This window comes from Dioscorea cayenensis, chromosome 17 (assembly GCF_009730915.1).
Source record: "Dioscorea cayenensis subsp. rotundata cultivar TDr96_F1 chromosome 17, TDr96_F1_v2_PseudoChromosome.rev07_lg8_w22 25.fasta, whole genome shotgun sequence".
Taxonomy (NCBI): Eukaryota; Viridiplantae; Streptophyta; class Magnoliopsida; order Dioscoreales; family Dioscoreaceae; genus Dioscorea; species Dioscorea cayenensis.
This window is the reverse complement of record NC_052487.1, coordinates 19,729,862-19,748,905: the sequence shown is the minus strand read 5'-3', so window position 1 is coordinate 19,748,905 and position 19,044 is coordinate 19,729,862. Positions and strand designations below refer to the sequence as shown.

General features: G+C 32.0%; 1 protein-coding gene and 1 pseudogene across 1 annotated transcript; both read right to left on the bottom strand.

Moving 5' to 3' along the window:
* Positions 1–3,646: 3,646 nt before the first annotated feature.
* On the bottom strand, positions 3,647–9,811 carry LOC120280287 (annotated as a pseudogene).
* An 8,284-nt stretch (positions 9,812–18,095) lies between these two features.
* LOC120280643 (glutaredoxin-C7-like) lies at positions 18,096–18,628 on the bottom strand. The gene has a single exon (XM_039287530.1). The coding sequence runs from the start codon at positions 18,600–18,602 to the stop codon at positions 18,252–18,254; it is 351 nt and encodes a 116-aa protein (XP_039143464.1). The 5' UTR covers positions 18,603–18,628; the 3' UTR covers positions 18,096–18,251.
* Positions 18,629–19,044: the final 416 nt, after the last annotated feature.

Sequence of the window (19,044 nt, the reverse complement as noted above, 5' to 3'; positions counted from 1 at the left end):
TTGTCCTTGTTTCAATGTGTAGTCAATTTCTGCAAAATTGAAAACAATGAATTGGCGTTGCAGAAATTCAATTCAAATGATTCTAGTTCTATTAATTCCATGAAAAAAAAAACACTTATTTGAAAATGAACAGAATTAAAAGAAAAGAAAAGGAAAGATGATGACAGAGTTGAACAGCAACAACTGCAGTTTCAGCAGAAAAAAGAAAAAGAAAAAGAAACAGTAATTAATGCATATATTATATGGCCCCATTATGCTTGTGAAATGTGTGTTAACAAAAAAAAAAGAAGAAAGAACAAGAAATGAATCCAAGTCCTTTCAAGTGATTCATTGTTTTAATTGAAGCCATGATTCAATGATTCAAAGTGCAGTACTGAAGGGGGGACAAGGGTCACTGGTGGTTCTGTTTGGTGAGCTCTGGGTTTGCTGGAGATTCCAAACAATGGCCTTCTCTTTATACCTCTCTTTTCCTCTTTCACTCTCTCTCCCTCTCTCTCATTTACTTATTTATTTTTTTTATCTCTTATAAAACATTCTCTTTTGTTTTTCCCATTTAAGGCTCTAACATTCAAGAAATGAATGCTATCATTTCATTCTCTCTTCTGATAAAAGTACTAAAGAGACTTCAATTCAACAAAGCTGCTTCTTATTGTTGCCATCTCTTTGTTGTTGTTGTTGTTGTTGTTGTTGTTGTTTTCAAGTGTGCTTGATTTTGCAAGAATGGGAAAATTCACACAAACAAGATTGCACACTTCTTGTTAATTTATTTATTTACATGTTTTTAATCTCACCTTAAAACTAAAAAGTTTATTTTGTTTTATTAACTTTTTAAATAATGCAGATAAACTACCCCAAATATACATATGATTTATTATACCTCAATCATGCATTGAGAGAGAGTCTAACCCTCGACCTCCGGCATAAAAGTCAGATATTATGTCTTAAACCTGTAGACTATTATAGGTGACTCACCTTCAAAAGTTATTATTTAGTATATGCTTGGCAAATTTATTGTTTAGAATATTAAATTTTTAAAATTACATATGATTCTTGATTTTAAAAGCAAAATTGAAATAATTAACCTATTCTATGAAAATGCATTATATACATATATATAATATTTTTAACTTAAATATATATATATTCTGATCATATTGACATTACATAAATTTACAGTCTACTTTTATATATAGATAATATTTTATAAACTCTAGATATCTAGTTTTTGATCTATCTGTTTTTCAATAACCACGAGCTCCAAACTGGTATGTACAAAATACTAATGCTCTTACAAAAGCGATAGATATCTTCCAACTCGGTTTTAACAATCATTTAAACTCGAAGCCAATTATTATTATTATTATTATTATTATTATTATTATTATTATTAAAAATGTGATAATGATAAGAAAATGGTGTGGAGATGGATTGAGAGGATCTATCAAGTCATGTAACATTGGATTCAGACGAGCACTTGCATGAAAGGGTACCAACAACAAGACATAGAGCTTGTGAGTTTTTGTGACAGAAGTCATCATTTTGTTTTTAGATCATGGACCACCACAATTCCAATGCTTTAATCATGCAACCTCATTTTTCATATATATATATATATATATATGTGTGTGTGTGTGTGTGTGATACCTAATCCCATATTTAGATTTGGATTTTGATGTGATTAGATATGTTTAATCAAAATTAACTAGCATAATTGTACATTTTAATATAAAATATTAAATAATATAAATATATAACATATTAAAAATAAGAAATAAACTCCCCACATAAATACAATATTATATACATTGTTTATGAACAATACTTTTATTATTAAATGTAGATTTTGTAATGTATCAGAAATATCAATTATATGATATTATCATGAGATCCAACATGATATTTGACTATATCAAGCAATTATTCAGCTATGATAAGAGAGAGAAATTATGTTTAAACTTAGTTTAAAAAAAAAAATCGAGGTTTCTCATTCTCAAAATTTTGTGGTAATAAACGGAGATTTGGTCAAATCAGTAGAGGTTTAGGTTGCTTAAGCAAGTGATTTCATATTTGAATTATTTTTTAAATAAAAAAAATCCAGTGGTAGAGGTCTATTATTTAGAGAGTTTTTATACATTATTCTACTCTTTGGATTAATAAAAACAAAATTAAAAATTAAGTTTTCTCATCCTCAAAATTTTAGGGGGAGTAATCATATTGAGCTAAACCAGTAGAAATTTGAATCATTTATAAAGTGATTTTGAATCGAATTCTTTTGTAAGTTATAAAAAAAATAATTTCAGTGATAGAAGTCTGCCTATTAGCTATTATTTTTTATTGCTCGCTATACTCTTTGGATGAAAATATATATAAAAAAAAAAATTAGGGTCTGAAATTAATAAAATAATAAAAATAAATAATTGATTTGGAATTAATTAGATATTTATTTGTAGTTTATTTGAGATGCTACTGGAGCTGTTGGGTGATAGCAGAGGAGAAAGCAACCGGACACTGCCGGTTCTGGGGACGTAAGTACGGTGGCAGTGAGCCCAGATCCGGTACTACGGAAGGGCACCTGTCAGTCTTCTGAGTTTTACAGTACAACCCTCCTTATGACTGTGTCTTCACGGATTGCATAATTCCCAACATGAGTTCCAGATTGGGAAGACCCACATCCAAAAGCTGCTTTTACTTTTTTTCTTGGTCAATTAACGAATTTGTAAATTATTTATGATACTTATTTTTTTTTTAATTTTTTTTTTTCAATATTTACATAACCCGTCCATGTTTTTTATAAAAGCGAGAGTGTCGCCTCATTAAAATATTGTTATTGACTACCTAAAAATTTATTAATTTGATTAAATATCATATGAGGTGATAAAAATCATGTCACGTGCACATCCAGATATTTTCTATAAACTAAATTGAACTAATAAATTCTCCATATAACTCTAAAGGGAAGAGATATAATCTCCCATAGACCACTGAATTTATTTGAAACAGTACTGGAAAAACAGAAATTTTTATTATTGTTTTTTTTTGTTGTAATATTCTTTTATATATATATATATATATAAAGAAGAACTAAATTATAATGGTGAATTTTTTTCTAATAGATTTTTGACAAAAAGATATATTAAAATTACCAATTTTTATATTAGGATGATGCGAGGTTGGTAAAGAAACCCGGAAAACCAAACTAAAAAAATCTGATTAACTTAAACAGTTCGGGTTTAGGTTGAGTATTTTAAAAATCTAAACAAGTTTTTGAGTTTATGTTCAAATCTGATAATAATTTTATGAGAGTACTCAATCAAAATTAATGTGTGTGTGTATATATATATATCAATGAGTTGTGTTTATAAATTCAATTAATTAGAACAAAACACAAGAGTTATTGAATATATCCAAAGCAAATTTAAAATTAAACTTCATAATTAATAAGTAAAAATTAATTTAGAATATATATTTAAAAATAATTAATTTGCAAAAATTTCAGATCAAGTACCAGACTCACAAATATGATTCAAGTCAGTTTTTTTCAAAACCGATAAATTCAGATCGAGTATGATATTAAGTATTCCCGTGGTAATTTATTACATCTTACATATCATATATGACATGCAATAATAATCCTACTCCATTATACTGCATTGAAATTTAGATTATCAATCTCTGAAACTATTTCCATAAACCTTGAAAATCAACAGCAGCAATGAATATACATATACATATATATATAGTACGTTACAAACTTGTTGGCTTTGTATAACTCAGGAGACTTGAGACATATCCCCTGACGATGATCTCTAACAAAATTAACCCGTCGAAGAAGGTAAACGAAAATCTGCACAAGCTACTCAAGTGAAAAAAAATCGAAAAGAAAGAACAAATGTGAAAAAAAAAAAATGTTATGATACAGTGTGCACACTCAATGATGATACTCTCTTCTGTAACTTCCCTTTCAATTGTCGAATATTGGCTTCAACTCTGGCTGTAAAACCGATCTTGGTTTCTTGTCGTGCCCGGGATCGCTCTCGCTTCCACATGTGCTGGTCCTCGACGTCCTTCTTGTAGTATTTTATTTCCTGTATCACATGGTGGTCCATTGGATTAAAAGACCTTTGGAAGGAGATGTGGGCGAAATACGGGAGGTTGCATGTAATGGCAACTAGAAGAGTCGAGGCCCAGTAAATTGGGGCCGGAGCAAGGGCTTCCATTAGTATTTGATATGCATTCCCGGATATTAGAGGCGACGACATGCCATATGCCAGCAAGAACAAGTACCAAGTGGAGACGCTGCCCCACACGAAGAGGTGCTGAATCCATGTGAAGTGACTCATCGTGAGGGCGATTTGCATGTTGACTGCCCAGATGATGCAGGTGAACATTGTGGTCCCAATGGCAGCCATGTCTGCGGTCTGGCCACCAGCACGGAATGCTTGATTATAGATTATGTGGACGGTAAGGAAGAATATGATGACGGATGAGTAGACACCATTGACCATCCATCCGATGATCCTGTACCAGTCGAAGAACAGGTTCCTTGGCCCTTGCTGGTATAATGCTGGGAACTGCCAAAGTAATTGAGGCACATCAAGGTCTACACTAATTTGGCATTTAACAGGTGAAAAGATAATAAATCTCAGCATGTCTATGGATAGGAGGCATGGCATACACCAGACACAGAATAAACAAATTATTTTAAATGGTCAGGTGTGCATGTGATTGAAAAGAAAGACAGCAAACAAATAACACTTTTTCAACAATAATATATGAGTTTAGCTGACAGCTTGTTAGTGTAGTAGCATCCTAACTCATTCAGGACGGCTGGATAAGTTTCTTTTTGCAGCCGAATAAAGAGAAAATTATTGAGACAACATGATTGGATGAAGGAATTATTTAGCATCAAGTGTATGGTGTGGATAAGAGCAGAATTGTGGTTTTGCCTGTTTCCAAATGTAGCAATCATCACTCCTTCTGACAAGTTAACTACATTGGGACACATTGTTGTGATAGTATGCACAAAAGAGGCTAACCTGTAAGCAGATTTCAGAAGAAACATCTTGCTCAAAGACTCCCAGAGAAATAACTGGCAGCGAGGTCAGAATGACATTAAATAGAAGCATATACCAGTCATCATACACAGACTGTCCCCGAGAAGCCAGTGTACGCCTCGAAGTAGAAAAGTGTCAAGCCAAAGGCTATATTTTTGTAGAAGAAATAGCAAATCTGACACCAGTTTGGACAGAGCACAAATAGTAGTTAGCACATGTTCTTCACAAACCTAACCCTGGATAATTAGTTAATTACTCTCTTATGTAAGTTTACAAATTGGCAAAATTCAGTTCTCACCATCTGTGCAATCCTCTTGTAGCACCAGTGTCCATGGACAACAAGAAGCCGCTCCAGGAACCGGAACTGTGCAATGGAGAAATCACTAGCCATCACAGCCTGGGCAAAAAGAAAAATAATGAGTGCATTATAATCTAATAAAGTATTTTAAAAAAATCAACTCAAAGTGCTCCTTAACCAACCTGCATTCCTTCTACTCCACTGATTCCAACACCGATATCAGCTTCTTGAATCATTCCAACATCATTTGCTCCATCGCCTATAGCTAAAGTAGTTTTACCTGTTCCTTCTTTCACTAAACGAGTCACCTAAAGGAAGAGGCACAATGAGGTTGCTGACACTGTAACTCATTTCCCACACCAAAATCATCACAAAACAATGAATGGTACCAGAGCTTTCTGCCTCGGGGATACCCGGCAGCAAATCACAGATGCACAAGCAACCGCCAGATTCAGAAAACTGATGCTTCACATCATCTTCCAATGCGTAAGCTAATGTTTTCCCATCAATGATTAAAGCAAATGCCGCATGGGGGTCTTTCTCAAGCTTGACCATTTGAGTGCCATTAGTGATTTGCATCAAGATGTTCTCCTTTGCAGCCTAATCAATTGCCAGAGACAGCATAGCGTGAAAAATGGTGAAAGATATACCAGCATCTACTGCACATTACCATGCTACTATGAAATTTTTAGCAGAGAATAAGGGTATGAATAGTGGTGAAAGATATTACACCACTATAGCGCACATTATCATGATACTATGGAAACTTCTCAAGTTGAGGAGTATGAATAGCAGTGAAAGCTATATCAAAAGTGAATATACCCTTTTCGCATCTTGCGCCAATAAGTCGGTGTTTGTCACTGTTATACAAATCTGTCTCATGCCTTGCCTGAGTAAGCTACAAGCAAACCTGCAAAAGCAAAAATCTTCATCCTATAATGAGCACAACCCAAATTCATGTGATGCCAAAGTAGCATTAAAGCATCAGCCACATACCCTATATTGATTGCAGTTTCCATCTTATCGCCGGTAAGAACCCAGATTTTGAGACCAGCTAGCGCAAGTTTATCTATGCAGTTAGGAACCTGTGAGAGGAGAAACAGATAAAATGAGAAAGGGCAACCATTTAGGTTTACAAACCATTAAGACACACTTACGCCTTTCTGCAATTTGTCTTCCACAGCTGTTGCACCCACAAGAATTAAATCTCTTTCAATCATATCAGAAACCCGCTCAAGTTGGGATTCTCTGTCTGGCCCTATAGTGGTTTTTGCCTTGAGAAATTCAGCATTCCAAGCAGAATATTCAGATTCGTCAAGCTTCCTGTAAGCCAGCGCCAAAGTCCGCAAGCCTGCTTCCCCGTATTCAGTCAAATGCTTACTTGTCTCTTCTTCATACGTTCTCCCATTTTTAGACAGACGATCAAAAATTATACTGCAAGTTTTAATAAGGAAAGAAAATTATTTACCAATGCATAATTATTTTACCACTGAGACATTTTTGCACACAGAATGGTTTATGCACAAACAACAGACTTGTAAAGCCGTGCATGATGAGATGATTCGCTAACATTATTCAAAGGGGGAAAAAATAAGGTTGAACTCAATAATGACTTTCATCGACAATATAGACAAGACATTATCAGACCTGTCGGCACCTTTGCATAGAAGAAGAATTTGCCCAGTCTCATCCCGCACAATCACTGACATTCTCTTCCTTTTGCTGCTGAACTCCAAAAGATTGAGAATCTTGAACTCCCTGCAGAATAGGTTAATTGGAAAGTTAAACACAAACAGCTTACATGAATGCTGAAGAAGTGCCTAAACAAAACAGGGAGGTACACGGCCTGACCTCTCTACCAGGGGTTTCAGAAGAAGGATATCTTTCTCGGATAAATACACTAGACTGAGTTCTTCTACAGAACTCAAATCCAAATTCTCTAGCTGCAACAAGGAAAGCCCCCTCATCTGGTGACTCTGCTTCATAGGTAAAACCACCAGTTTCTTCATTTGGTTCAGGAATGGCAGTGTGACATAATGCAAGTATCCTAAAAAACAAAAGAATGGTGGCTGCATTGGGCTCTCTTGTCCAATTTCCATGCATAAGGTGGTCATCTTCAAAGCTGAAACCCTTTGATCACAGGCTTTCGGGGCTTTTCAATTTTATTCGAAGCCCCGTTTCTATTTCGATTTCTGTTATTTCAAAATCACCTCCATGGGCAGTGGGAATTTTCTGATGCAATCTGCTTAGCTGCAGCAATTTCCACTTCACTCGAACGCACACCATAAGAAACTCCAGCAATTGAACATTTTAGGAAATCCATCTGATTGCAGGTCAAAGTGCCTGTTTTGTCTGATAGAATAGTATCCACCTGCCCGAGCTCCTCATTTAAATTTGAGGTACGTGCTTGAGCAGGATTACCAGATTCATCATCATACATCTGTATATCTTGGTTGATGAACATGGCCTGCAAGACTTTAACAACTTCAATTGAAACGTAAAGTGAAATTGGTATCAGATATCCATACAGTATAAGAGCTGTGACAAGATGGAAGATGCCAGATAATGCAGGTTTTGTTGGGTCATACAAACTCGTGGTGTTCTTTGGCTGTAAAAACCACCATTTTGGCATCTTATACTTCGTCTCCACCGCAAAACCAATTGAGCTGATCAATGATATCAACACAAGAAAGGTGAAGAGTATGTAGATTATGTAGTCCATCTTCCTCTCAATTCCACTTCTTTTGGATGGAGATTGGGTTGCATTTTGCATAACTTTGCTATCATGGCCAGTGAAAATGACTACTCCATAGACAAAAGTAGTGTTCCTAAGCTTCGAGTCCCTAAGCAAAATCTGACTGGGATCAAGGGCATACACCTGTCTCTCATATTCAAAATTACCCACAAAAGCATAAAGGCTAGGATTAGGGTCTTCGCAACGAATGGTGGCAGTGAAGTCCTTGAATGCCATATCATCATCCAAAGGCAGGGTAACCTCCAAAGATCTTTTAACCTTGAGGTTTCGTCTCTCCATCCAAATTCATTGTCTCCACATAGCAGATTCCATCCTCATAGCTAGAGGATAACAAGAGCAAGTCTGCAGGAAAGAACTGGTCCTTCTCCACCTTCACAATATCCCCAGACTCGAAGCTTCTGCCAATGCTTATAACCAAACATGCCCTCCCCTTTATGAATATATACCTTCCGGCTATTAACCTTCATATCCTGAATAAACCTCCGCCAATCCTCCAACGCTTCCTTCGCCATACTAAGTCCAACAACAAATGCAAGTGGGGCAATCATACTAACAGCGGAGAATGGGGTTACAGGGGTAAGCGAGAGGATTGCAGCAAGTAGAAAGTAGACATTGGCCACTCGGCGAAACTGCTCAAAGATGGCTTTGGGGAGGAATGTGATGATGTTGTACTTGGTAGTAGAAATGTAGTTAGTGGGGTATTTCAATGGCTTCTTCCTGTGAAGTCTAGGCTGGTTGCAGTGCACAATGCGGGAGTACCCAGGTCCCTGCAGTGAATGTGGGGCCTCAGGGTCTAATAGCACGGTAGGACGAACACAAGAGAAAGAATAGAGCTTGCTCCACCGGAGCCTCTCCCTCAACCTCCCTCCCGTCCTCACCATTGGTTCTGAGCTTGTTCTTGAGCTAACTTTCAGGCAGTATTAGAAACTAAATTCTCACGATCATCTTTCAAACAACGAATCCAATGCATTAGGTTTGCTCACCATCAAGAATCAGATTCTCAGAGCAGGATTCTACAAGAGAAAATTCCCCCAACAAATCTTTAGAAAAGAAAAAAAAAAATCAATTCTTTCAATCAATCATCCACTAAACCACAATGAAATCTCACAAATGAGCACAAAACCTCAACATTTAATCTCTTAACCTGCGTTTCAGCAAGAACAAAATGGGGGAAAATCATAATAAGTTCATGAAAACAAATTAGTTGCATTACATGTGGATCTACCTATCACTTCAAAACATAAAGAAAAAGATTCAAAAATAAACACAATTTCAAAAATAAATACCATAAACTCCCCCGGATCACATCACCACGACATCCGACAACCAAACCCGCAATAAATACCTCAAAAAAATCCAAAAACCCACTGAGAAGTCACAAACCCGAATCTAAATCACCAACAAAAACCCAAAAGCTCCAAGAAAACAAACAAAAACACCCCAAAAGCGACCAAGATCCAGCAAGCAATAGATACAGAGAAAAAGAGATTGCAAGAGAGATACAGAGATCGAGAGAGAGAGAGAGAGAGGCCGGCAAAAGCTCACCAGCGACAACAAGGACACCGGGTGAGGATCTCGTCAGCGCTCAGTCGTCGGAGCGCTCTCCGCCGTTGGATCCGCCCCGGAAACAGTGCACGGCGGCGAGCTTCGCCGGGATCTATATGCAAAACAAGAGCGCCGAGGCCAACGATTCGGAGCTTCTCTTCCGTTAAAATGAAAATGATTTTTTTGCATTTACAACCCTATAAAAACTCATAATTTTAAATAATTACCTAAAAATTATAAATAAAAATGCTTTTGGACCCTTGTAAAATTTTCTTATTATTAACTATTTTTGCATATAGATCCCTGATTGTTTTTAGTATTAGAAAATTTAAGTCTCCGCGCTTTGGTACAAAGATAGTATAATAAAACTCTGTCGAACCAAGGACCGCAACGAAATTAAAAAGAAATTTAAAAGAAGGTCGAGGTGGACCGCAAAGCGCACCTTTTTTTCAAACCCTGTGGGCCCTCGTTGTCGGATTTTGAAACGGATCCGATAGCGCCTTTGGTTCGGATCCTATGTCCAAACTCCGGTAACCTTCAAGAATAAAATTAAATATAAAAAGGAAAAAATATATGTAAAAATACCTTCTTGACTTCACCTCTAATATAATTTGCTCTATATTAATTTTTTAAAATTTAAAATTTGTTCAATATTTTTTTATTTATTTAAAATTTTACATAAATATAATTTTAAAAAATTATTAGTCTACATATCATTTTTATTTACTAATATTTAATCTCATATAAATTATTAAACAACCATTATTTAGTGCAGTGGATTGTTATACATAGGGGTGGAGATAGAGGGGAGTAGTTGCCCCCAATCCTATAATACGGTAATAATTATTTGAAAGAAAAATTATATATGTGTGTGCACACCCGTATGATAATAAATGCAGAATTATATAGCTCCATTAACTGAATTAATATTTCAAAAATAACTATTAATGATAAATTCAAAGCAAACAATATCACTCAAAAAAACAATTTTAGAAAAAAATATAGAATTTGAATGTGATGTACTATTGCTAATTTTCACCGAAAATATTTTGTTAACTATCTACCCCCAAAACTATCTTGTTTGAATGTTATATATAAATATATATATATATAATATAATTTGTTTAATTTAGAAAATTAGACAAATAAGTGAAATAACAATTGAAAGGAAAATGTAAATATCTGGCTATTGGATCTTTTAAAACGGGTATACAAAGATCCGAATCCGACCCGATAACAGTAACGGACACGTCCGTGAAGAGTGGGGTAGGATTTGGTGGGCCCATGAAGATATCACCACACGGGAAACGCATGGCCGCGAATACACGGTAAAAGAAAGGGGTACGTGTCAAAAAACCAATGGGTGTCCAAGTACTTTTTTTAATGTTAAGAGCTTCACAGCTGATCCCACGAGTGAGATTATGTAAACCCGATGTGAATTCCTATGTGCTCTTACGAGGCGCCAGCTAAACATTGTCAAAACAAGACGAGGACTTGTAGATAATTTTAAGTCAACCAGGGGGTTTTCTGAATAATATATTTTAAAAAAATAAATAAAATAAAATTAAATTGGCAGATAATTAATATTATGTTTAAGTGATGTCCTTTAAAAAAAATTAATTATTATGAAGATGATGAAAAATTAGGAGCAATCAATAGAATTAGGTAGCATTTTGATTGTTTTTTTAATAATGTACTTGCTCTATTTTATTGTGCATTGAATTTGTGAAAGTGACAGAATGAAGAATTAATTAAGTTATAAAGAATAATTAATTATATTAATTATTTTGGTTAAATAAGGCAGGCACTTCTTGCAACATGCCAATATATAAATCCAAAATATTACACAAAGAATGTATAGTTGCATTGTTCTAGAGATAAATTAAATTAAAGTCCACTTGTCTTTTTGTAATTAGGCAGGCACTTATCTTAATATATTCGCGTAGTATATGAATATATTTATATAATTAAATTAATTATTTTATTAATTTTTTAATAAAAATATGGACAAACCACATAATCAAAAGCAAACATATATATATATATATATGTAATTGATCCTTTAATACACTTATGCTCTTACTCTGTTTGTTTTTTCAACTGAACACATGACATCCTACGCTGGAAATCCGATGTAAATAGACCAAGAAATTGTTAAATGTTCAATTACATCTTATCATTATATTTTTTTATTAAAAATATTTCAAAAACAAATGAGATAAAGCAATATATAGAGAAGAAGAGTTCAAATTAAGTGTTTCATTTCATCTTGTCATTATCATCCAACTTTGGCACAATATGTGCACATTATTATTCAACTTCAAGTTGTTTTTTCGGTGCTAATTTTTTGAGCTTTTTTGGATGCTTTCTTTTAAGTAAAGCACCAATACTTTGAATTATTTACTTGAGGGTTTTTTTTTAATCTTTTAATCCATCATCTTTAACCATGCTTGTCTATTTACTTTTATAAAAAAGTATCGTAAATAAAAAAATATCTCACTATATGTTAGATATTAATGAGTTGATATGAAATGATATTGTTTAATAAGGTGTTGTGTTCAAATCTCTATTTAATTTGTATATATACTAAAGAGAGTTTCAACGAATAATTAGCAATGATTTTGTATTAAAACTTTATATTTTATTTGAATCTTATTAATTATCATACTCATCGTATATTACTAATAAGTGATAACTAACAGTTAGAGATAATCTAAATATCTTAAAATTATTTTTAAGTTAAAGCATAATATGATTTAAGTATGTTAACCTAGTTAGTTTGAGATTGATGTGTTTGTTAGTTTGAGTTACAATAATATGTGATTTATATACTCTTTGTAAGAAAATTTAATATAGTGAATTCGACAAAGACAAAATTTATTGCATTGATAATATGCATCAATATACATAAATGCATACTTTTAATCATAATTATTCAAGTAAGTAGAACAATATTAGGTATCTAATCTCACTTTTAAAAATCATGATAAATTAATTTTTACTGAGAGTTTTTATTTTATCATTTATGTTATATCTCTCTTACACTAAACTTTTCCATCAATATACATACATATATATACACACATATATATACTCTATAATTATGCTTTTTTTTTATTGTAAAGAAAAATAAAAATATATCACTATTATAATATCTTAGCGGTAAAAGTATTTGACTCCTATATGAAAAGTTAAAAGTTCGGCTTCTTTTTAATGCATGGTTGAGACATAAAATAAATTGTGTGTGATCATTTGTTCACATTGTAACAAACTAATAATAATAAATAAAAAAAAAACAAGGATGAAATCAATTTGGCTATGCAGGAAGAAGATGAGGAAAATGATAACTAGGTTTGTGGAGACAACTAACACACTATTTAGATGACATGCCAAGTTGGCTTCATTATTGAATCATGCAATCTTATCTTCTCAGTATTCCCTGAAAATGAGACATACAATTGATGTGGAGTATTCAAGGCTTGTGCTCAAGCTCCTCAAACTTTTTTTTGTTTTTTTGGAATATTGTCCTTATTTAATGAAAGTAACATCTTTGTGTGGACAAATTTAGAGTTAGGCCCTTTGCATGTCAATAATGTCCTAATCTTCATCTCTATCATGCATTCATGTTTTGTTGTGTTTTGGTGAGTTCCCATCTTCCTTTTGGCTTTTTTATTTTAGCAAATATTTATTATATGAGAAAAAGAAATTATTGTGTAATTTATGAATATTTTAATCCCATTTTATTGTTAGCTAAAGTTTTGATTTCATCGATGAATTATAGTTTTTTTATTTTGTGGATTTTTTACTGTATTAGAATTTGTAAAATAACTTTTGATTATTTTTTATGATTTATTTTGATTTATCATAACTTGGAATGAATTGGAAAATCCAATGTTTAGTTTAAATATATGGAATAGTGATGTACTAAACTAAATCTAAGAATTCATCATAAAATAATTACTCAAAAAATTTATATAAATTTTTAGTATACAAGAACTTAATATTGGTGTATTGTTTAGTACTGTTGTGATTATCTATGAAGAATATTTAACAATTCTAATAAAAAAAATATTTGAAGACAAAACTTTAAAAAAATAACTATAAATGAGTTTTACATTAAAAATTTTCAAATTATATTTTTTATAAAAAATAATTTCAAAACTTGAATGTTTAACCAGCTATCTATAGGTTTAGTATTGCATAAATTATTCATGCTATGCCAAAAAAATAGATTCGAATCTCAACTCAATAGCACATATGCATTAAAGATTAAATTTACCTTCGTGACACACTGACACGTGGCTTATAAAAAAAAACTTAATGTTTTAAAATTATTTTTCTCAATGCAACACTAAACATTGAATAAACATATTGAGAATATAAAATTATTTTGGTTGTGACATAAAAACAGTGAGAATATACTTTTTTTCTTAAAATGCCCAAAGAATATGTCATTTATGGTACAGGTGCAAACAAATCAATCAGAAGTTGCCCTCCATTACAGGGAACAAAAGGGATTTCTAAATTTCCACAATATATATATATATATATATTTATATATTAAAATGGAGGGTGGAAACAAGGTTAGACAGTATCAATATCTATATTCAAAGTCAAGTCCTTGTTAAGGCAACCTTTTTAATTTAATTTAATTTAATTCATTAATTAATTAGTCACTTAGTTGGATATTGGCTTATTCTAATGTTGCATGAACATAGGAAAGATCATGGCTTTTGTATGTCCTACTTGACTTAGAAAATGCCATCACATTGATTTGGTATTAGTCCTTTCCATGTCTCATGAACTTCATATTCTTTTGTATTGAGAGAGAAACTCCTTCACGTGAAGAGGGGAATTATAAGGACACTTGGAGGGTTTAGGGTTTAGCTTTTAGGGTTTTTTTTCCCTTTAATGTGGGGTTGTTTAAAGCCAACAACAATAAGAGTAGGGTCTTTCACTTTTGGACATACATGCCATTTATTTTACTTACTTATTTCTATTATATATTTTAATTTAAAAAAATTAAAATTAAAAATAGTTTTTTTTTTTTTTATCTTTTACATATCAGTCTCTTATCAGTGAGATACTCTAAATTAGTTCGATATTAGGTACTGAGAGCCTTGTGATCTTGTATCCACTTGCGGTTCGAGCTTTTTTTAATTAGATCAAATATATTTTTAGTACTCTATTAAAATATATTTAGTTAAATTAATATTTTAAATAATTTATTAAATAATTGACAGTATGAAATGAAAAAACAAGTGAATATTTACTAGTAATTTAATAACCAAAGTCATACTTTAAGTCTTTAATTTGTAAAAATTAAAATGAATATTATATAAAATGATATTATAACTACTATAAACAAATATTTATGATTTATACAAGAATATATAAATAAATATCACTAATATGACATGAGTGAGCAATCTTACTTTATTTTTATTGGGTAATATTTACAGTAATTATCATATTGTGTGAATTAATATGAAACAAATATAGTTTGATTTTTTTTTAATGAAATGTGTGCAAGCCATATTGGAGGTGTGCATAGGTATGGCTCTCACATTGCGTAAATTGAATTTCAAATCCACTTTCTTTGTAAGAATATGAATACCCTACACAAAAAATCCAGTATCAATAGACAAAAATACCGTTGATATGCTTGTTATTTTTATTTTTAAATCTTATTTTAAAAAGTAAAATATATTTTTAAAAACTAAGAACTTTTTGATTGTTTAGGTTTTTAAATATAATTTTTATTTTATTTTTATTTATTTATTAAAAATTTCTTTTAAATGTACACACTTTTTTTATATATAAAAGTGGCTAAGCTGATGTATGGATTAAGTTATTAACTAACAAAATGTGCATAAATTATGGGCAAAAAAGAGATAATTTTTACTTTTAAATGAGAAAATCATATTTACTTAAATATCTTTTTATAGGTAAAAATCAACTTATAAATTATATATATATATAATGAATAAACAGAAAAGGGTAGAGAATGGATATATTTTTTATAAAATTTTTTAGCTAGTTTTTAGCTAGAAGAATGTATAAACAAAGATCATTTTCACATGAGTATATAAATAAATTATCATTTATAGAAGAAGATGCGAGTAAAACTCCATTTTAAATTAACTATAATTTTCCAAATATGCAAAACTTATAATAAATAAACTCAAGATTTAAGTCACAACACATTTATAAGCCAATATTATAGAGAAGCGAAATTATAAATCCTTTTTCCCAATTTTATAATCTTACAAGCCCCTGGAAAAAGAGTTTGCTTTAAAATGCAAGTCTTCAAGATAGGATTTATATGGACAATAGAAAACCATCAAATTTTTATATTTATTTATAATAAATAAAGTAATAAATTGGGTCACAACTAACACGTCTCAAATTATTAAGAGCTTCATTATGGTGTTACATTCATTTAAGTTTCACTCAAAGAATATGCCTATTTGACTTTAATAGTCCTTTGCATGATTGGGATGGGCCAACTTCAATGTATTTGAAATATTTATTATTTTTTAAATTAACATTTGTTAATAGTTTTAATTTCTTTTTATAATCCAAAAATTAGGGAGAAAAATTTTAAATAAAAATGTGGTAATTTGTGTAAAGCCATTATGAGTAGTAACACTAGCTTCACTTAATTAACTATTATTAGCACATTGGAAAAGCAAATTAATAGCAAATGAATTTTTAAATCAATGCATTTTTAAAAAAATTTTTGAATCATTGATTCATCATAGTCTTTGAATATAAAAAAATGCTAATTTAAATCCTCAAATTACATATATATATATATATAACTTTCAAAGTTAATATTAATTCTATTATTTAATATAGAAAAAATTATCAAGAATATAATGTGTCATGCATACATTACTTGAGATACATTATTCACCTACTTAAGTGACCTAAATTGTCAAATTTTAGGTTTATTAAAAATAAAATGTAATATCACAGATTAAAAATCAATTTAATAATATTAATTTCATAAAACTGAATCTAAATTTAATCAATAAACAAACTTGATTGGTTGGGAAAAAAAATAATAAATGAGTTATTTTGTGTCATGCCATGATGAACAACTTGAATTAGAGTCAATTATTTTCTTGTCCAATAATACTTTCAAATTCAACTATTAAATACAATAAACTTAAATAAATAAATAAAATGGAAATTGGCAGTAGATTATGTGAATCTGTAAGCCCAAACATGGGTGGACCGTCGGCCAAGAGGTCCAAGTGTGTCCATTATTGGCTTGTAACAAGTTTGGGCTGGGCTTTGTAACAGGGAGGAATAATCTTTCCATGGCGGTTCTCGCATGGTAACACATTCATAATTTTTTTTTTTGAAAATATATTTATAAATTAGTATTCATAAAATTGACCACAAACTATTATATAAAAACTTACCACCAACGGCCTCAATTGGTATTGGATCCCTTGCGTAGGACCTTTCCGGGATCGAACGGTGAGGGCACTTGGGGTCGACGATTGAGCCTTGCCTCCCACACGCGTCGCCACGGCTCCCGTGTTTGTCGCTTTCTCAAAGACTTACCAAAAATATTCCATCATATGCTTATCAATATAAATTAAAATAGAAAACTTCGAATGTATACAAGTAGGACAAAATACCTACTTATAAAAAATTTAAATAGTTAATATGTAATTTTATAAGGTTAATATCCTCTTGGGAGGGAACGCTCTCTCCATCTCTGGCCTGTTGGGGGGCATTTATTTCACTGTAAGTGAGGGGAAGTCAGAAAGTGAGGGAAGTAGTACTTCTCTGAAGTGGGGGGAAATGATATCACTTTTCAGGACTTCTGTGTTTATTTGTCAGAAAGCGATAATAGAACCGAAAGATTTAGGTGTTGGGTGAAGTTTTATGAGTTCAAAAAAGACTTTAGAAGTGAAAAGATGTTAGTTTTTATAGATTGGCTCACTTCCCCCACTTCAGTAAAAAAAATACTAAAGTAGGTTTAGTTCAAAATATACAAAAATAGGGGAAGTGCCACTTCCCCCACCAATGTTTAGTCAGTTCTCATGAGAATCGGAGCTTCCAAGCTTGGTTACCACCTCTATTTCCTAACCATTCAATCAACTCCAACTAATATTTTCTTAAAAATAATCAACACATTTTTCCTGAAATTTTTCGACTTTCTATTAATATACTCAATTATTTATTTAGCCATTAAATTATTTCAATTATCCATATACCTTCAAAACTCACTTAATATAAATTACTATAAATATTAATATTATAAAAAAAATAAATGGAATCAGTATTGTATAAAAGCTTCAAAAAATAGTTTAGAAATTCAAAATTTTAATTTAATCATTTATTTATTTTTATTTCATAATAAGTTCGTCAAGAAATACAAACATTACAACATTTAGAATAACTTATTAATAAAAATTACGAGTAATAATAACTTCACATTTTTCGTTCGTAAATAAAAAGTCTTTCCCTCTTCTTCATTTCCCTCAAGTACCCCTAATCTACGTTTCTATTTACAAAGGTTGCCACCAGCCAACCAAATTCCCGAAAACACCCCTAAAACTCTTCCAAATTACAAACCCTACCCCGAAAGAGCTCCGACTTCTCGAAGCCGGGGAACGAGACGGCCACCGAGATGGAGTGCGACGAGGCCCTCTAGCCCGCCGACGAGGACTCCTCCGATGAAAACCGCCGGAGATCCAGTAGTGGCAGACGGCACGACGGCGACGGCCTCGGAGTCATCAAGCTCGATCACCGTCGGATGAACGCCGACGTTTGTCAGCAACCGCTTCGCCACGTGGCACATGCAGCAAGCTCGTCTACTGAAGATGACCACCGGGTTCTCTCGGATCTGCCGTTCGATCCTCTTCTCCGGCGATTCTCCGCCGTCGATCGTCAACGGCCTCACTCTCAAACCCTGCATCGCTCGCATCGAAGAAGACGATGAGAAGGGTTTTATTTATAAATCCGGTGTTTTTTCAATTAAGTCCTGCTATAATTTATTTTTGTTTGTATTTGCGAATAAGTCCATAGGGTTTTTGTATTTATTTTGGACCTCTTTGCATAGCCTTTGTTTTTGTCTTTTTCTTTAATGCTAAATCAGATATTTTCTATTTTTTTTTAATAAAAAATCAGATATAAATAAGTATGCATATGTCAGTTGGTAGACAGCAAATAAATAATTAACATTCCAATATAAAAGATAAAAGATTGCATGTGTAAAAGTAGAAAAAGTAGTTTGGAACTTTCCGTGTGAAAAGATAAAATTGCTATTATATATTATTCTTCTTCACTATAGGATAATATTATTTTAAAAAATATTAATTTATTTTCTTTAAAATGTTTTTATGATTTACTCCATATAACAATATAAT

What these genes read in the sequence shown, in the direction of transcription:
- LOC120280643 (XM_039287530.1), bottom strand. Translation starts at nt 18,602, where the DNA reads ATGCGAGCGATGCAGGGTTTGAGAGTGAGGCCGTTGACGATCGACGGC.